General features: G+C 38.3%; 1 protein-coding gene across 1 annotated transcript in view; it reads right to left on the bottom strand.

Moving 5' to 3' along the window:
- Positions 1-963: 963 nt before the first annotated feature.
- The window catches only part of itga1 (integrin, alpha 1), a 91559-nt gene continuing 70997 nt past the window's right edge, over positions 964-21525 (bottom strand). Inside the window, exons 15-30 of the mRNA XM_034126016.1 lie at positions 20525-20655; positions 18107-18282; positions 17616-17767; positions 13458-13568; positions 10980-11056; positions 9009-9135; positions 7597-7674; positions 7430-7506; positions 6505-6594; positions 5921-6023; positions 4136-4252; positions 3906-4007; positions 3691-3792; positions 2672-2761; positions 2457-2570; positions 964-1868 (exon numbers count right to left, since the gene is read on the bottom strand). Of these exons, the coding sequence (XP_033981907.1) occupies positions 1812-1868; positions 2457-2570; positions 2672-2761; positions 3691-3792; positions 3906-4007; positions 4136-4252; positions 5921-6023; positions 6505-6594; positions 7430-7506; positions 7597-7674; positions 9009-9135; positions 10980-11056; positions 13458-13568; positions 17616-17767; positions 18107-18282; positions 20525-20655 (1704 nt within the window). The 3' untranslated portion in view covers positions 964-1811. The remainder of the gene's footprint in view (positions 1869-2456; positions 2571-2671; positions 2762-3690; positions 3793-3905; positions 4008-4135; positions 4253-5920; positions 6024-6504; positions 6595-7429; positions 7507-7596; positions 7675-9008; positions 9136-10979; positions 11057-13457; positions 13569-17615; positions 17768-18106; positions 18283-20524; positions 20656-21525) is intronic.

Raw genomic sequence — 21525 nt, 5'->3', positions numbered from 1 at the left:
ATAAATCTTGTGTCAAAGTCAGTGTTTTTAGCCAGAATTATGCAAAGGATGTGCCGTGTTATATTGTTAAAATTCAGCGATAACACCAAACAATAACACAATGCTATAATGTAAAGGTACAGTGTTTTAAAAAAAAGTACGGAAGCCCTGAGAGGAAATCCCAAAAATAAAATGATGAATGAAAAAGACATTGATCCAGATGTATTCTTAATTGTTTTTCTTCGTTGTTTGCGAATATATAATACGTTTATATGTAAAAATAGGGTTTTTTCAGGATCATTATTTTACATTTACCTTATGTTTAGAGTGTTTAGATAATAATATTACATTTAAACTAATATGGAAGAACAAATAATGCTTTTTGGGTTAGTGCCCCTTGTGGACAAAATGGATATTACAACAACAATCAATGAGAAATAAGAAGGAATACAAAATATCCTTCAAAATGGTATTATAAAAATGTTCCTACGTCAAAAACACAATAGAAAATAAAACATGGAAATTAATATCCGGACATTTTTTTTTGCACTTGCTTTTTCGTTCTTCGTTTCTTCGGCGACTTGCAAACCACGCCCCGTAAAACTCTGAAAAGTTTTTTGAAGCCGCCATTGTATTTGCTGGCATTAGCATTATTAGCATTAGCATTAGCCCCGCGCACCAACGGAGAGAGACTAACTTATGGCAACACAAAAGAAAACATGGGAGCGGTGGAGATGAGGAGGTGTCGGGCGTTCTGGCGATTTACTCTGAAGGCTTCAGTAGAAGCTGCTGGGAGTCCCAGCAGCTTCTACTGAAGCCTTCCCAACTCCGGGGACTTCCGGCCGGGGACTTCGGGTGGCAGTATACGCCGTGAAGTTGTTTGCGGCCTGCCAGTAAACCCAAAGCAGAAGAAGAAGAAGTGACGTCAGCGGCTTCATTTGCCTAATCCTCCCTCAGGAACTTATTCCGGTGTGAACGCGATCAGCTCTTTAGTTCCATGGGGTACTAAGTGCTGGGTACTAAGTGCTGGGTACTAAGTACGGCAAAGTACTTGGTGTGAAAGCGGCTCTTGTGTTTAGAGTTAGTGCCTCTTGTGGCTAAAATTAATATTACAACAACAAACAATACAAAATATGAAGAAATACAAAAGGAAAATATGATTCTTAAAATGTTCCTACATCATAAACACAACAGAAAAAAGACCTGGAAAACGGGTAAAGTTGGATCACCATTTTTTTTTACTTCCATCTCAGTGCTTCCGTACTTGTATTGCTAATAAAGCACATTCGCTTAGTTTGAACTGCTCCAACACGTGTAAAGTTCACATGTTATATGTTTAAAAAGCAAACAGACCTTTGGACGTTGATGCTGTAATGACAAAGAAAGAAAGTGAGGTCGCGACATTTGATCTGCACACAGAAAAACCTGAGTACTTTTTTTCCTTTGAAGCCGGAGAGCAGCTAGCTCTTAGGTAAAACAGCTGTATGTAATACAGATATTCGCTTCCTTGCCAACAGATTCCTGCTGAGTTATGGCTTCTTCCTCCTCTTTTGTGGTTCCTTTTTTGACTTGATGTGATATTGAATGCAAGTAAGAAGCTGATCTACAACAAATAGTATTCGCAAATACAATTTAAAGCAGCCCTCTCTGTGTGTGTGAACCTGAAGCATCACCGGGAAGTATTTGCAGATATTATTTGACGCAGGCTTGTTTATTTTTTCCAGGTCTTCATGATGTCGTATGCTCCGAGGTGTGTGTGGGTCCTTTGGCGTTTCCTCCGTCTGTCCGACTGCCTGTTTTAAAGTCTGCTGTCACAGAGCTGCTGGGTGTCCTCAGTCCATCATGTCCTCCTTCGAGTAGTCTCTGGATTTTCTCTTGAAGAAGCCCATCTAAAGGAGCAGAAAGCTCAGTTAGAAAACGACCAACAAAGTCTACGGGAATGTCAAAGCTCAGAATCTTGGAAGTTTGTTTATTCCCTTTATTGATAAGGTCAACAACAATATCAGGATTTCTGTGAAATATGAAGATAACAGTTGAAGAAGCAGCTGCTTAGTGAAGCATAACGACTGAGTTGAAACACTTACAAAATGTGCATTCAAACATCAAAGCTCCCGAATGAATGCATTACATCTCCTTTGTTTAACTCAACGGCCATTTTAAATTGTTAATTTTATTTACATCTCATTTCAAAGAGTCCAAATTAGAATCACTAGCTTACAAAACAGGACATTTGAGTGCCTCATGTTGACTTTGGGAAACACTGTATGTCATTTTCTTTTACCTACCATCGATCAATTAAGAAATGTCATTAAAGAAAGATTAATTGACGACGAAAGCAGTTGTTAGTTGCAGCCCTAAAGCCAGGGTAGCTGTTGATGCTAAGCTAGGCTAATGGTGTCCTGCTGCTCATAGCTTCATATTTAACATACGGACACAAAAGCACGTTACATTTAGCTCAGACTCAGGGTCTGTTTTACCTTCCAGAGAGCGAAGATGACGAGTGCTAAGATGAGCAGTCCTATGAGGATGCTGATGATGATGATCCAGATGGGGATTCCTCCTGAAGACTCCTTAGAAACCTGGATCTTCGTCTGATGTCACACACACACACACACACACATCATGTAAATATATTTAAACTTGCGACACACAGATGTTTACAGTGAAAACAGATCAATAAATAATGCCTTACACTCCTGGTGTTGTCGCTCAGTTCGAACAGGTCTGTGTTTGTGATCTTCAGCGTGGCGTTCACCAGCATGTACAGACTGGTGAACTCCCCCTGTGAAAGAAATCTCATTTTAACATTTGATTTGTTGATTATCAATCAGTTAGAAAGCTTAGCTAGTCAACCTGCTTCACTGTTCTTCACTTTGAGCAATTCAACAAGAGAGACAAGACAAAATGTGCCGGACGTTCTTAGAGGAAATATAACATGTCTCAAAAACGGTTATAAAGATATTTTTAAATGTTAAATCTTGAATATAACTTAAATTCTAACTATGACTACGAAATAAACATTGTTTTTCTTACAGTTTTAACCCTTTAAATGCCAGTTTGTTTACATAATGTCACTGTTAAAGTGGGAAAAAACACTAATATAGGATTACTTTCTGTTTGTTAAAGTCTAGGAGGATTGTTTTCCCCACAGTGTAGGATATGTCGATTACTACTGTAGCGACTAACAACATTGATTTTGAAAATTGAATGGAAAATAGCATGTATTTGTCCCAAAAGGCACATGAGAAAAGGTCTTAATCTGGTTCAAAATGGTAAAAAGTTAAATTTTGAAGCATCTCGATGTAAAGCCAGATATAATGTCAAGTATAAGTTTAATTTGTTATGGCCATGGGATCAAAATGTGGTTTCTATAATGACATTTAAGGTCTTGGCTACACAGCTTATTATAGTCTTATGATCTATGAGTCTGGGGTTTTCTATTTTGTTGTGTTTCATGTATGAGGGTTTTCAGTCTGTGGCTATAAGTATGGTTTTATTGTCTCGTGCTTTTACATTAGTTTTGTATTGATGTACAGCACTTTGGTCAACACTGTTGTTTTTAAATGTGCTATATAAATAAAGTTGGATTGGATTGATAGGAGGTAAGGTTCAACTTCCACAATTGGACGAAACCTCCCACACTTGCCAAATGATATGCTATATGATTGAACACAGAGTGATGGCTTAAATATCCGGCAGTGAGAGTCTCACCGTGATGAAGGTGGGCTTCCAGACTCTGAACGTGACGTTGACCTGGCTGGAGGTGTTCTCAGGGAGCGAACATCTGAAGGACGCACACTGGTTCTCACATCTCTGCAGAGGACACAGGAAGATTAGAGCTCAGGGCAAAACATATTCACCGGTGAAGCTGAAATTAACTCGACACTCATTAAAAAAATAAACCCACACAGAGTCAGGTCACTCACCAGCAGGAAGACGCTCAGAGTTTCCTTCTTCGGATTCGGGTAAACTATTTTAATACTACTAATTTGCTGATAGTTGATCAACCGAGTTGCGTCACATACAACCTGCAGAGAGACGGACATTAAGGTGTCTCTTCAGATACAAGTGTGTGTGTGTGTGTGTGTGTGTGTGTGTGTGCGTGCGTGCGTGCGTGCGTGCGTGCGTGCGTGCGTGCGTGCGTGCGTGTGTGTACCTTGGCGCTGGATGTGACGTTTATGAGGTACAGGAGGTTGTTCTCCCGAGGCGAGAGTTTAGGATAAACCACATAGAGGTCCAGAGGAGGAGTCACCATGTCACCTGACTTCTCCACCTGAACACAGGGGAGGGAAAAAGCAGATTTTATTAATTAAACTAATGAATAATTAAACTGTGTATTAATATCAGAGGTGGGAAGTAGTGGAGTACAAATACTACGTTACTGTACTTAAGTACATGTTTCTGGTATCAGTACTTTACTCCTCTACTTATTTTTCTGACGACTTTTTACTTTGACTTCTTACATTTTGAACACAAATACCTGTACTTTCTACTTCTTACATGTTGAACCCAAATACCTGTACTTTCTACTTCTTACATGTTGAACACAAATACCTGTACTTTCTACTTCTTACGTGTTGAACACAAATACCTGAACTTTCTACTTCTTACATGTTGAACACAAATACCTGTACTTTCTACTTCTTACATGTTGAACACAAATACCTGAACTTTCTACTTCTTACATGTTGAACACAAATACCTGTACTTTCTACTTCTTACATGTTGAACCCAAATACCTGTACTTTCTACTTCTTACATGTTGAACCCAAATACCTGTACTTTCTACTTCTTACATGTTGAACACAAATACCTGTACTTTCTACTTCTTACATGTTGAACACAAATACCTGTACTTTCTACTTCTCACATTTTGAACACAAATACCTGTACTTTCTACTTCTTACATGTTGAACACAAATACCTGTACTTTCTACTTCTCACATTTTGAACACAAATACCTGTACTTTCTACTTCTTACATGTTGAACCCAAATACCTGTACTTTCTACTTCTTACATTTTGAACCCAAATACCTGTACTTTCTACTTCTTACATGTTGAACCCAAATACCTGTACTTTCTACTTCTTACATGTTGAACCCAAATACCTGTACTTTCTACTTCTTACATGTTGAACACAAATACCTGAACTTTCTACTTCTTACATGTTGAACACAAATACCTGTACTTTCTACTTCTTACATGTTGAACCCAAATACCTGTACTTTCTACTTCTTACACGTTGAACCCAAATACCTGTACTTTCTACTTCTTACATGTTGAACACAAATACCTGTACTTTCTACTTCTTACATGTTGAACCCAAATACCTGTACTTTCTACTTCTTACATGTTGAACACAAATACCTGTACTTTCTACTTCTTACATGTTGAACCCAAATACCTGTACTTTCTACTTCTTACATGTTGAACCCAAATACCTGTACTTTCTACTTCTTACATGTTGAACTCAAATACCTGTACTTTCTACTTCTCACATTTCCCAAACAGGCTGGTTCCTTTAGTTTGAATGTGTGTTTGGTGGCGTGATCATTATTATTTAGAGTCATTGCGTGCCTATTGATTTGAACACGATCCGTGTATCCATCATTTCCTGGTCTTCTCTAAAGAAGAGGGACCAATGAAAACGTTGTCATGTTGCCGTTGTTCAGCATGGAAACATTCATTAGCTAACAATGACATTATTGTTCTATTAATATAAAGGGAGGTCAGGTACTCTTTAAAACAGCTGCTAGTTATGGGTACTTTTTACTGAAGTACATTTCAAAGCCCTCTTTACTTTTACTTGAGTAAAGAAGTGTAGTCAGTACTTCTACTTTTACCAGAGTACTTTTAAACACGAGTATCTGTACTTCTACTTGAGGAAAGGATGTGTGTACTTCTCTGTTAATAACCGAACACATGGATGCGATGTGTTACCGTGTAGCTGATGTTGACCTCCTCTCCGATCATCTTCGTTTCGTTGAACGAACTCGCAAACGTCTCACCGTCTTTCACCACCACGTGTTCATCCATAGGACGCCTGGAAACAAAAACACATATATTAGATTTATGCATTTAATTTAATCAAAGTACCATGAAACCAGAAGTCTCGTTACCAATTCATACGATAATAATTATAACAGTAATGATAATAATACAAAATACAAATAATAATAACGAGATATTCAATTATTTATGATTTTGAAATATTAATTGTATTTATTTATTTATTTACATTTTTGTAATTTCATAACTCTTTTTTATGAACTATAAGCTACAGTAACTCTGTTTTCTTGTTCCTTGACTGTATATATTAATATTAAATTACTGACTTAAAAAAAAAGACATCATCTTGAAAAACGAGTCACTTAATTGGAAGTTTTTGACTTTTTTTCGCACATTTTATTGACCGAACATTTAATTAATCTAGAAAAATAATTGGCAGGTGAATCAATAGATGAGAGTATTCCAGTTGTTAGTTGCAGCATTGATGAAGAGGAGGAGGAAGAGGAGCCACTCACACAGTGAAGATGATTCCAGCTTGGTACTTCACGGGGATGGAGATCTGCACCGAGTTATCGTGCAGCGTCGACTCCAGCTCCTCACTGTCACTGTGGGGGAAAGAGGGTATAATCAATAAATACAATAATCAATAAATAGTGTAATAAATAAACATAATAATTAATAAATATAATAATAAATAAATATAATAATAAATAAATAATATAATTAATAAATACAATAATCAATAAATAGTGTAATAAATAAATATAATAATTAATAAATACAATAATAAATAAATATAATAATAAATAAATAATATAATTAATAAATACAATAATCAATAAATAGTGTAATAAATAAGTATAATAATCAATAAATAATATAATCAATAAATAAATATAATAATAAATAAATAATATAATCAATAAATACAATATTAAATAAATAGTGTAATAAATAAATACAATAATAAATAAATATAATAAATAAATAATATAATTAATAAATACAATAATAAATAAATAGTGTAATAAATAAATATAATAATAAATAATATAATCAATAAATAAATATAATAATAAATAAATAATATAATCAATAAATACAATATTAAATAAATAGTGTAATAAATAAATAGTGTAATAAATAAATAAAACAATACAAAAATATAATAATACAAAAATATAATAATAAATAAATATAATAATAAATAAATAGTGTAATAAATAAATATAATAATAAATAAATAAATACTAAAATAAATACAAATGTATATAACTAGTTTCAAGTTAAAGAAGAAAAAAGCTTTTGGATTTAAGGCACATAATTAAGCATTTTTTAGATTTAGTTTTTCTATGTATACTTAATGTAAAAGCATGAGTTTGTATTTTGAACAAAGTATATTGGTCAAATAAAGAAAAAGTCAAACATATAAAAAAATACCTCGTGGCTGTCACGTTGATCTGAATCACGTCCTGGATGTGTTTGGGATTCACCTCAAATCTCACTTTGAAGTCTTCCTGTGGATATCAGAACATAACACATATTATTAGCAGCACTAAAGACAACAGCAACTCATTTAATACAGACTCAATACGGCTGACACTGACCTCTACGTTGCTTCCTAAGAAAGGGTATCCAACCGCACACTCCACCTTCGTGTGATTCAGCGTGCACGCTTTCTCCGGCTGGTAATAACACAAAATGAAACACACATCGTTACACACATGGCTTTCATTTACCCATAAGGACCCACCGTGACACAGGTGTTACATGACATCGGCCCCTAGTTTTGCTGCTATAGACTTAGATTGTCGGGAGACACCTTACTTCTTCCTTCTCTCTGTCTGTACCTGTGTACTCTCATGAATAACCCAGCTTCCCCCAAATTTCTTTTTGGTATCTATCTACGCCGGGATCCTGAGTCGTGGATGATCCTGTTGCTGTGGTCCTGGATCATAAGTCCTGGATGGATATCCTCGTGGATTCATCTTCTTATTATAGACACACGCATTTCCAAACATTTGGTCTACCTATGTTGTAAATGTATTATCTTTTCGATTTACACACGGCATCTATTGCACGTGTGTCCGTCCTGGGAGAGGGATCCCTCCTCTGTTGCTCTCCCTGAGGTTTCTCCCATGTTCCCCTTTAAACTGTGGGGTTTCTCCGGAAGTGTTTCCTTGTACGATGTGAGGGTCTAAGGACAGAGGGTGTCGTATTGTCATACTGATATTCTGTACAAACTGTGAAGTCCACTGAAACAAATGTAACATTTGTGATATTGGGCTATATAAATAAACATTGATTGATTGATTTCAATGTTCTGGAAAGTTCCTTATACAGCTTTAGCCTTGGTTTCATCTCATGAAGTCCCTGAGTGACACACCCTGAACACTCTGGTGGATCACGGGCCAGGTCATGTGACTTTGTGTTCCCATAACAACATGTCCAAGGGCCAGGCTAACACATGTGACAGAACTAGCAACATGTTTTGTTTGTTGCTAAAGGGAAAATTCAAGCCATTTAAGAATTAAAATTCTTACATAACATGTCCTTTATTACATTTAACCTGTTGTGGAAACATTTCTTGATCAAATTGATATGAAACGAATTAGATAAATGTTCACATCGGGACTTTAATCCTAAACTTTCACAGTAAACCCGGAGTGACACATGCACAATCAGAAATATTATTATGATCTGCTCAGTTAATTTAGCTGATTCAATTATATTGAGTTAATATATTCTTTATTCTTGAATTCAAAGAATGTTCAAACAAATTTAAACCAAAAAACATCCTCATTAATTAAGTTATAAATAAGAGTTACTTTACCATTAAAGCCCAATGTGACATATATGTCACTTTTCAGATATTTGACACTAGGGGGGGTGTTACTTGTCAGAAATGTGTTCTATGTGGTCTATTTAGTTTAAATTATGTTCCCCTTAATTTTCCCAAAAGTAGAAATGGGTCCGGGTTCTTATGGGTTAAGATGCTGCAGACAGAAGATGGTCTCACCTCCACTTTAACGTAGTTGATGTTTGGGGAGAAGCTGAGGATGACTTTGGTGTTGTACGCGTTGTCTTTGCTGTTCCTCACGTTGATGTTCACGTCGATCTTGTCTTTGTTGGTTCTGATCATCATCCTGCAAGATTATTACAAATGTGAGTATTTGTGGGTGTAATGCAAACATCTATCCACCAGGAGGCAGTCATGCACAGGAAGCTGCTAATAAACACAGATGGCAAAAGTACTCACATCCTTTCCTCAAGTAGAAGTACAGATACTCGTGTTTAAAAATACTCTGGTGAAAGTAGAAGTACTGACTAAACTTCTTTACTCAAGTGAAAGTAAAGAGGGCTCTGAAATATACTTCAGTAAAAAGTACCCATAACTAGCAGCTGTTTTAAAGAGTACCTGACCTCCCTTTATATTAATAGAACAATAATGTCATTGTTAGCTAATGAATGTTTCCATGCTGAACAACGGCAACATGACAACGTTTTCATTGGTCCCTCTTCTTTAGAGAAGACCAGGAAATGATGGATACACGGATCGTGTTCAAATCAATAGGCACGCAATGACTAATAATAATAATGATCACGCCACCAGACACACATTCAAACTAAAGGAACCAGCCTGTTTGGGAAATGTAAGAAGTAGAAAGTACAGGTATTTGGGTTCAACATGTAAGAAGTAGAAAGTACAGGTATTTGTGTTCAACATGTAAGAAGTAGAAAGTACAGGTATTTGAGTTCAACATGTAAGAAGTAGAAAGTACAGGTATTTGTGTTCAACATGTAAGAAGTAGAAAGTACAGGTATTTGAGTTCAACATGTAAGAAGTAGAAAGTACAGGTATTTGTGTTCAACATGTAAGAAGTAGAAAGTACAGGTATTTGGGTTCAACATGTAAGAAGTAGAAAGTACAGGTATTTGTGTTCAACATGTAAGAAGTAGAAAGTTCAGGTATTTGAGTTCAAAATGTAAGAAGTAGAAAGTACAGGTATTTGTGTTCAACATGTAAGAAGTAGAAAGTACAGGTATTTGTGTTCAAAATGTATGAAGTAGAAAGTACAGGTATTTGTGTTCAACATGTAAGAAGTAGAAAGTACAGGTATTTGTGTTCAAAATGTAAGAAGTAGAAAGTACAGGTATTTGAGTTCAAAATGTAAGAAGTAGAAAGTACAGGTATTTGAGTTCAAAATGTAAGAAGTAGAAAGTACAGGTATTTGTGTTCAACATGTAAGAAGTAGAAAGTACAGGTATTTGAGTTCAACATGTAAGAAGTAGAAAGTACAGGTATTTGAGTTCAACATGTAAGAAGTAGAAAGTACAGGTATTTGTGTTCAACATGTAAGAAGTAGAAAGTACAGGTATTTGTGTTCAACATGTAAGAAGTAGAAAGTACAGGTATTTGGGTTCAACATGTAAGAAGTAGAAAGTACAGGTATTTGTGTTCAACATGTAAGAAGTAGAAAGTTCAGGTATTTGAGTTCAAAATGTAAGAAGTAGAAAGTACAGGTATTTGTGTTCAACATGTAAGAAGTAGAAAGTACAGGTATTTGTGTTCAAAATGTATGAAGTAGAAAGTACAGGTATTTGTGTTCAACATGTAAGAAGTAGAAAGTACAGGTATTTGTGTTCAAAATGTAAGAAGTAGAAAGTACAGGTATTTGAGTTCAAAATGTAAGAAGTAGAAAGTACAGGTATTTGAGTTCAAAATGTAAGAAGTAGAAAGTACAGGTATTTGTGTTCAACATGTAAGAAGTAGAAAGTACAGGTATTTGTGTTCAAAATGTAAGAAGTCAAAGTCATCAGAAAAATAAGTAGTGGAGTAAAGTACTGATACCAGAAAAATGTACTTAAGTACAGTAACAAAGTATTTGTACTCCACTACTTCCCACCTCTGGTAATGAAGTACATATCGTTAAGTATTTGTATGCTATTTTATACAAGTATTGTTTTAAGACAGATTAATTCCACTTACTTATTGACACTAGGCACTGCTTTGAGAGAGAGATCAGCGATGCACTTCTCATCACTTCCACAGTCCACCAGGGGAATCTACAAGAGAGAGACATTTAAAATTCATCACTAGGGACATTTTTGCAATTAAAATAAGTAAAGAAATGCATCCTTTAAGTCCACCTCCATTTGAAGATGCATTTTGATCATTGCTAAGGGAATAGTTTGATGTATTGCAATGTAATGAGGGATGTTTATATTATCTTTTGACATAATTGAGGCTATATTCCCATTTCCTATGGGTTCCTAAGTGTCCAAACTGCAGCAGAAATACACAGAGCAGTCGATGTGTACTATATTTCCTACTGTGTTTTAATTCCCATCGTATCTTTCATCAATAATGACATTCTATCCCGGTTTTTATGCATATTTAATGTTTATTTCCCCTTATTGTAATGCATTTCTTGTGGGAAAGTTCCTATAAAAACAACCTGTATTAGTATTAATCTTCAGGAGCTCCTCTGCAGAAATGAGCAGATGAACTAGGGTGAAAGTCAGCTGTGTATTTGTTTGTATCTCAGACTAAAAGGGGCCCTCAGATGACCCTCATTTCCTCTCAGAGTGTCACAGTCACTCCTCCCAAGAAAAGGACAGGAGAGAATGTGTGTGTGTGTGTGTGTGTGTGTGTGTGTGTGTGTGTGTGTGTGTGTGTGTGTGTGTGTGTGTGTGTGTGTGTGCGTGTGTGTGTGTGTGTGTGTGTGTGTGTGTGTGTGTGTGTGTCGCTTCTCTTCCCTTCAATAACAATAACAGGAGGCTTGTGTAAGAGCATCGCTGCTATCTGACACCGAGGATGTGTCGAGGCTCATAAACACATCACACATGCTACTGTTGCTTCTGCATGTTACCACACACACACACACACACACACACACACACACACACACACACACACACACACACACACACACACACACACACACACACACACACACACACACACACACACACACACACACACACACACACACACACACACACACACACACACACACACACACACACACACACACACACACACCACACACACACACACACACACACACACACACACACACACACACACACACACTGTAACAAGAGCATTAATAGCAACGGTCGCTGCCGTCAATATCAACATCTTTCTTTACAGCTTTGTATCTGAAATGAATAAATTATGCATAAAAATGTAACGATAAATGATGAGAGAGGGGATCTCAACAGATGCATCGGAGCGTTATTTTTTCATTTACTGATTAAGAGAAGCATGGTAAAAGGATCTTGATAACTTCTGGTGTCTCTATGGTGTTTGGAGTTAGCGCCTACACCTGTTCTGCTTTTTGTATGGCGTTCCCCTTCCTGTAGTGTGTGTTTTAAGTGGTTTTTGTGCATGTAAATGGTCTGCAGAGGCTAAAATCCCAAAGTTTCGTAACATAGTGACATCACTGTAACACTCGCGCTCCTATTGGCTAGCGCTCCAACACATTAGACGTGTTTGTTGCAATGGCACAACAAAGCCAAACGACCGTATTTAAAAAGTGAAAAAGGTTTGTTGAAAATGTTAATTTGCAAATGTAATTATATTCTTGGTCTGGTTTTATTTTTTAGCATTATTATGTAATCTGCCATATGTCTAATGTTGGGGAATGTTCGGTTGTGTTTGTGTAATGTGATGAATGTAAAAAATCCATAAATACATGTTTAATAAAAAAAATAATGCAAGTGAACAGGTTGCACTCGCTGGTATCCTCCAAAGATATGAGGACATCCCCTTTGCATTTTCTGTATGTGCTGAAGCCGAATTCCCACGTCAGATTCCCCCTCTTTATCTGGATACACGTCACTCATTGGAAACATTATCTGGAGAGCCTCTTGTTAGGACAGATATGCATGTAGGAGTGTGGGAATTCAGAAAACTGACCGAAGGATGGCAGTCAGCTGTTCTCATGTTAACGAAGTGTAACAGTTTGGAGCCACAGTTGGATTATGGAGACAGATGGAGGAAGTGTAAGATATATATTTATGAAACACAGCACATTTGGAAGTGAGGCGGCAGAGAAATGTATTTTTTTGTATATTTGATAGGGACAAATCTAATGCTAATTCTAATTTAGACTTTTTGGAGTTGCTGTTGTTGGTGTGCTTATGAACTGAACTGAATGGAGTTGCTATTGTTACCCAACTAAACCCTTTATTGAGCAGATTGAACTATAGATATTGAACTATTGAAGTGCACAACAGTAGAGCAGTCCTGACTGAAGGACGGCAGTCAGCTGTTCTCATGTTAACGAAGTGTAACAGTTGGGAGCCATTGTTGGATTATGGAGACAGATGGAGGAAGTGTAAGACGAGCATCAGATGCTTCCTGTCTGCGGCTCTAAATCTTCTGCTCACTGTTACTTGGCAGTTCATCCCCAAAGTGCTGAGAGGACACTCTTACTGGTGGGATTAAAAAGTGTCTTACTGTCTTGTTGATGGATCGAGGGAGGTTTTCATCCAGGACGGGGCCTTGGTCTTCATCTGAGAGGCCAAACTCCAGAGACACCATGAGAGGATCTCTGAAGTCCAGACGGGCCTGTAGGAGGAAGAGGAGGAGAGTTAGTAAAGAATGATTAATGATCCTCCTCACACATGGTCCTCCCACACAGGGGCTTTTCACTAGAATCCTACTCAGGACTACAGTACTGTATGTGGGTGTTTACACAAAAGCATCATCGCCATGAATTTCCTGTTAATGCTGCACCCACATCACCAGCACATGCATCAATAACCCCCCCACTGGACTTTAACACCCCCCACTCACACACTCACATCCAGCACCAGACACTATCTTTTTACGCTGCTATGGACAGTCTTGCACTAATGTACATTTCTCAAAGATATTGAAGTGACTGTTATTTTGTATATATTGATTGTTGTGCTTTTATGTATGTCTTAATGTGTGCATACTGTATAAATATGTCTGTTGATTGTGTATATATAGGTATATACACATTTTTATATATATTTGTTTTTGTATTCGGGATTGTGGGAAATGGTATTTCGATCTCTCTGTCTGTACACACACTGAAAGATTGGCAATAAAGATGACTTTGACTTTTGACTTTGACTAAAGGGTCCATAGAGTTGGTGCTTTGCTGAGCTGACGTCATGTTGGGAAGACATAGCGCAGATGGAAGTAAATACTGTGTTATAGTAATAGACTTTTTTAGTAATTTGCATATTGCATGTATGTTTTGCTTCCATGGAATTCATGTGGTGTTGCAACCCAGTGTCACGGCATTTCGTGTTATAGTCACAAAATGTAATCTATTGATTCGTGTTCACCAACACGATTTCCCCATTTTTTTTCGTGTCACACAGAACGATTTTAAAAGCAATGTAAATAATAACAAATTAGAAGGAAAAACAGATGTCAGTATTCTGAGGCTCTGAGCCACATTTCTTTTCCTCACGGACGGCAAAAAAAGTCAGATATTATACGATTTAAAATAAAAACAATAATCGTGGCTTGATATTGAGTAAGACATTTTTTTTATGAACCCCACAGCTTCTGGTCTTCCAAGACCCGACCGGACAAAAAGACGTGGTGCAGGCACGAAACATACTACCAATAGAAATACATTGCTTTTAAAATCGTTCTGTGTGACACGAAAAAAATGGGAAAATCGTGTTGATCAATAGATTAAATTAATTTCGTGACTAAAACACGAAATGCCGTGAGACTGGGTTGGGTATTACGGTTGTAGTCCGTGTAATAAGACCTGGATTTACTAGAAAAAAAAATATTTATTAGCATTTACCATGATAATAAGTCCGGTAAAGCAGTGTTTTAGTGGTTTTAGGAAACGTACTGGTGAACAGAGTTGGGTGTAACGCGTTACAAAGTAACGCGTTACCCGACACGCGTTACTTCGTTACTTTTATAAAATCAGTCATAATCACACTGACAGACAATAGGGGTTTCCGCCGCAGGTTTATATGTACGTAATCTGCGCGACTTGCACGTCCACATCTCCGCTCCATAAACATGGCAGAGTCAGCGATAACTTTCGAGGGGTGGAGGTATGCCCATTATTTTGAGTTCGTCCGAAGAATAGACAGGAATGTGACGGTGAGGTGCAAACTGTGTCCAGGCCAGAAGCTGTTATCCACTGCTGCAAACACCACGTCAAACCTCAACAAACACCTGCAAAGAAGCTAAGGTGAAGCTAATAGCTAAGGACCCCCGAACCCAGAGTGAGGATGTTGTGAGTCGCCGCCGCCGACTCTGAAGCGGCACAAAGTAGAATTTGGAGGACCGGTAACCAAAGCAGAGATGGACAGGCTTGTAGCATCCTTCATAGTAGAGGTAATGTTGCCCATTTGCACAGTGGAATCACCATCGCATCGTTCAGAGATATACTGCGCAAAATACAGATAGCAGGAGACAGAGGACAGCCATAGTCAGAGCTATCTGGATCAGTCTTATGCGACAATGGAAACTGAACTAAAGAGAACATTTGAAACTTTAGCAGTCTGCGTGATCTGCCTGCAGGGAGGGGCGGGCCGGCCCTGCGAGTAAAGTAACGAGTAAAGTAATGAGTTACTTTATGTAGAGAGTAACGAAGTAGTGTAATATATTACTGTTTTTTAAAGTAATATGTAATATGTAATATATTACTTTTTTTTAAAGTAATATGTAATATGTAATATATTACTTTTTTTTAGTAACGACCCCATCTCTGCTGGTGAACTCTGGGACAAAATATTCTTTGTAGCGTCCGTATATGTCCTCCATCTTACAACTAAACACACAATTGCGAGAACAACTTCCCAAATTAGGAAATTAGACGATCCCAGGAGCATGTGGATGCAGCGTAATGTTGTGCCTCATGTAAGTACGAGCAGATAAGTCCGAAAAATATGTGAATGTCTGAGTTGTAATCCTAAATTAAGTCTGCACGGCTCATCCTCTTGGGACCATGCATGTCTGCACGCTCGTTCATAACAATCTATTCAAATGGCTGCTAAGATATTTCAGTTTGGAATAAAGGGGTAGACGAACATTGCGTTCCCTAAAGCTTTGCTGCTGTATGGATTCAATCAACCAGAATAACTGGAACAACCTGCAGAGTGGGGGGCTCAGGGTCTGAAACATGAAGGAGCTGCTTCACAATATGAGTCTATTTTCAAGCCAAATGCTGATCACATTAACGACAGGAGGCATCACTCAATGAGCTTTAAACCCTTCTTTTGGACATGGATTCATCTGTGATTAATCTGCAGTTGTTCAGATCTGTTCACATTTGGGTCTGATCCACCTCGGTCAGACATGTCGTGATGCTTTTTGTGTCCGGGACAAATTGTAGACTCCTCCGTACTGGAAGTTATTGAGAGTTTGTGCACAAGGAGAACAGAGCAGGTATTCATCACGGAGCCATGACACAGCAACAACAGCTGTCTCCACTGATTAGTTCCTCTTCCTGAAGCTAATCAGAGGAATCCATTGCTGCCGTGAGCGTCTTGAATGAGAAACTGTGTGTTCTGTCACGATGCTGGAGAGTTCATACAGAAGGTGCTGCAGTGTAACGTACAAAAGTGTGATGAAGAGTCCGTCATGTGCTCGTTAAGTCCCTCTCTTTTCTTTGGTCTCCTCATTCTACGGTGGCCTACAGGTGCAAAATGCGTACGGGCTAAAAAGACGCAAATATAAAAACACAAACGTTCCTAAACACCTGCGATGAAAATACATCTTGAGGAAACATGCGCAGCGTTTACTAAAAGCTTTAACCAAAACGCTGCAAGATGCTCAAGACCAGGGGACACTAAAAAGTGAGGCACACAGCTGGGAGACCAGGGGACACTAAAGAGTGACGCACACAGCTGGGAGACCAGGGGACACTAAAGAGTGACGCACACAGCTGGGAGACCAGGGGACACTAAAGAGTGACGCACACATCTGGGAGACCAGGGGACACTAAAAAGTGACGCACACAGCTGGGAGACCAGGGGACACTAAAAAGTGAGGCACACAGCTGGGAGACCAGGGGACACTAAAGAGTGACGCACACAGCTGGGAGACCAGGGGACACTAAAAAGTGACGCACACAGCTGGGAGACCAGGGGACACTAAAACGTGGCGCACACAGCTGGGAGACCAGGGGACACTAAAAAGTGACGCACACAGTTTCCTGTTGTGTTTTGAGCTTCTTGCAGCGTTTTGAATTTGCAGCTTTCAGTAAACGCTGCGCATGTTTCCTCAAGTTGGTGGAGATGTTTCTTCATTTGAATGCATTTTGGCACATTTGTGTTTTCATATTTGCATTGTTTTTTAAAACTGCAGCTGTGTTTGGGCTGTTGTTAGCTACCATACATAATGTCCAATTGCCTGCAGATCATTTATCACTCAGAGCTGTTTCGCGGCCTGCTTTGATCCGGTCTGTTTCATGTTTCCTGCTCTGTCCCGTCTCCTTCCTCGCTCAGAAACACCTTCTACATCTCCAACCAGCCTACAAATGAACTTCCATTGATGCACGTCACGGAACTTGTCGTCATTAAGTTGATTTAATTGCTGTGTCTCGTGGATACGGTGCTAAAAGTAACCACCTGTGTATAAATCTTAAAAGATCAGAGCACTTGCCGACATCATGAAGGTTTCTTGAGCACATTTTTTCTCTCTGTGGCTGATATTGAACGTCCTGGCGACTCTGCGGTCGCTCTTTTCGTCCGAGCCGATGAACGACGCCCTCGCTTTCGCACGCAGAGCATCCAGAGTCAGAGTGTAGCGGATACCTGTAGGATAAAGACAAAAAAAAGGAACATTTATTCATGAAACACAGCTAATTTGGACGTGAGGCGGCAGAGAAATGTATTTTTTTGTATATTTGATAGGGACAAATCTAATGCTAATTCTAATTTAGACTTTTTGGAGTCACTTTTGTTTGATGTGTAATTTATTTGTGACGGATGTGATATTTCACTTTAACTTGTGTGTATGGTTTGCCTGAACTATTTTTGTTAACTATTTTTGATTGTTTTTCGTCAGACTTGACTCTGACTGGCACCCCAATTAATAACAAATATGTCAAATCCACTAAAGCATCCGTAGTAGCTTCTAGATGAAGGGCTCACCTGCAGCTGGGTGTTCGGCCAGCTGGTCAGATTTGACGCTGTAGACGAAACACACCTCCGTCTTCACACACACAGATTTACGTCCTCCGTGCTCACACTGATGCTGAGCCTGCTGCAGGTTGATCTTAACGGGGTCGAAGGTCATGTTGCCTCGGAGCTCTGCGACGTCTCTGGACCTGGAGAGAGGAAACAGACGTGCAAAAGTCCAGAAAACTGTCTGTGCAACGTGTGCAATAAACCTGTAACGTGTGATATATAGAACACCTTTTATGGCAATTCTACTGTGCAATTATAATCACTTTTATCTGCAACAAAACGTATTTTTATAATATATCAAAACCTTAATATGTTCACTCATTCTCAGCCATGGATGAGTACTTATTTGTCTTTAATTTAATAACTAAATGTGCTATTTGTTTTGCTAAAAACTGCATAAAACAAACGCTGCAAGAAGCTCAAAACACATCTGGGAGACCAGGGGACACTAAAGAGTGGCGCACACAGCTGGGAGACCAGGGGACACTAAAAAGTGACGCACACAGCTGGGAGACCAGGGGACACTAAAGAGTGACGCACACAGCTGGGAGACCAGGGGACACTAAAAAGTGACGCACACAGCTGGGAGACCAGGGGACACTAAAGGGTGACGCACACAATACTTTTTTCTGCATGCTTCTTAGGTAACATTAAGCTGTCTTTGGCTCTTTTCTGCTGTAACAATGTAAATGTCCGCTCTGTGGGACTCAGAAAGGTATTCTGATTCTGATTCTCTACTTCCTCGAACGAAGGAACAAGAAGCGGATGCAGCTTGATTGTAAAACTTGGCCTCTCCATCCAACCGTTAAAGCTTTTCTAAAACGCAGCCAGCAGCTCGGGGGAAAACCTCCGCCTGCTGCCAGATCCTTTTGAAACTCTGAGCCTCTTGGGAGACGGGAGTTTTCACACAGCTCAGCTCCGACACTGTGGGAGAGGAACGTCTTCCTGGGAAGTTAAATCCTGGAGTGGGAGGACTGTGAGGGCTTGAGGTCATTAGGAAGTTGTTGGTCTCCAGCGGGACGCACACAGCTGTCTAAACCTGCGTAAAACAATGCAGCGCCGACAAATTCTGTATTATAAACAGAGGTGGGAAGTAGTGGAGTACAAATACTTTGTTACTGTACTTAAGTACATGTTTCTGGTATCAGTACTTTACTCCACTACTTATTTTTCTGATGACTTTTTACTTTGACTTCTTACATGTTGAACACAAATACCTGTACTTTCTACTTCTTACATGTTGAACACAAATTCCTGTACTTTCTACTTCTTACATTTTGAACACAAATACCTGTACTTTCTACTTCTTACATTTTGAACACAAATACCTGTACTTTCTACTTCTTACATGTTGAACACAAATACCTGTACTTTCTACTTCTTACATGTTGAACACAAATACCTGTACTTTCTACTTCTTACATGTTGAACACTAATACCTGTACTTTCTACTTCTTACATGTTGAACTCAAATACCTGTACTTTCTACTTCTTACACGTTGAACACAAATACCTGTACTTTCTACTTCTTACATGTTGAACACAAATACCTGTACTTTCTACTTCTTACATGTTGAACACAATACCTGTACTTTCTACTTCTTACATGTTGAACACAAATACCTGTACTTTCTACTTCTTACATGTTGAACTCAAATACCTGTACTTTCTACTTCTTACACGTTGAACACAAATACCTGTACTTTCTACTTCTTACATGTTGAACACAAATACCTGTACTTTCTACTTCTTACACGTTGAACACAAATACCTGTACTTTCTACTTCTTACATGTTGAACACAAATACCTGTACTTTCTACTTCTTACATGTTGAACACAAATACCTGTACTTTCTACTTCTTACATGTTGAACCCAAATACCTGTACTTTCTACTTCTCACATTTCCCAAACAGGCTGGTTCCTTTAGTTTGAATGTGTGTTTGGTGGCGTGATCATTATTATTTAGAGTCATTGCGTGCCTATTGATTTGAACACGATCCGTGTATCCATCATTTCCTGGTCTTCTCTAAAGAAGAGGGACCAATGAAAACGTTGTCATGTTGCCGTTGTTCAGCATGGAAACATTCATTAGCTAACAATGACATTATTGTTCTATTAATATAAAGGGAGGTCAGGTACTCTTTAAAACAGCTGCTAGTTATGGGTACTTTTTACTGAAGTACATTTCAAAGCCCTCTTTACTTTGACTTGAGTAAAGAAGTTTAGTCAGTACTTCTACTTTCACCAGAGTATTTTTAAACACGAGTATCTGTACTTCTACTTGAGTAAAGGATGTGTGTACTTTTGCCGTCTCTGATAATAACGTCTGGTTTAGCTCCAGGAGGAATGTGTAGTTTGGGGAGTGGGTGTTTTTACTCACCAGAACAGAGAAGCCCCTCCCAGACCTCCTATGGTAACGTCAGTGATCCCGTCTCCGTTCAGATCCATGACTCCATGGATGGACTGACCGAAGAACTTCACCTTCACACCGTCACCTCCAGCAGGGATGTGCTGCAGGGAAACACAGAGGACATTCAAAACACACAATAAGGGAAATTACAGTTCATTTTTTCAACCCATAAATGTGGTTATTGTGTCCCTGGGTAGGGCGGTAAAGCATTATATAGCAGATATTGATACAAACATACTCAAATAACAATAATAATTTTAGTTTCAAACAGAAATATCCTCTCATAAGTGATTTTAGAGCCTGTCTAGCTCATTAAAATAGTAAAAAAAGTGAGATCTTTTTACAATTTTTAACATTTAGTTAATTTTCACTAAAAGGGATGATCACCCAAAAAATTCTGTTTTGCAATTAAAATATTTGCTTCTTAACAAAATGCAAGATGAAGTGATTCCGGTATTAATAAATGCAATTTTTTAAATAGTTTTTATAATAATTGTACACATGGCGCCTAATTTTAGGAGTAGTTTAAATGTGTTTCGGTAAATACATTTTGTTGTATGCATGTTTTTTTGCCGTCAAATAGATGTATTTAGATACTACTATCACTGTAAAAGTGAACTACAGATGCATGATTGGTCACTTCTTGCTCCAAAAACGAAATGGTGACAATTAAAAATGCCAAAATCAAGGCGCCAAATCGGTCGTCCTCAAACTCGATGGTCGACTTCATCCATTGGTTGAATCAGAAACGGGTTTATTACATGGATGGATGGATGGATGGATGGATGGATGGATGGATGGATGGATGGATGGATGGATGGATGGATGGATGGATGGATGGATGGATGGATGGATGGATGGATGGATGGATGGATGGATGGATGGATGGATGGATGGATGGATGGATGGATGGATGGATGGATGGATGGATGGATGGATGGATGGATGGATGGATGGATGGATGGATGGAT

Source organism: Trematomus bernacchii, unplaced genomic scaffold, assembly GCF_902827165.1.
Source record: "Trematomus bernacchii unplaced genomic scaffold, fTreBer1.1, whole genome shotgun sequence".
Taxonomy (NCBI): domain Eukaryota; kingdom Metazoa; phylum Chordata; class Actinopteri; order Perciformes; family Nototheniidae; genus Trematomus; species Trematomus bernacchii.
This window is presented reverse-complemented; position numbering and strand designations above follow the sequence as displayed.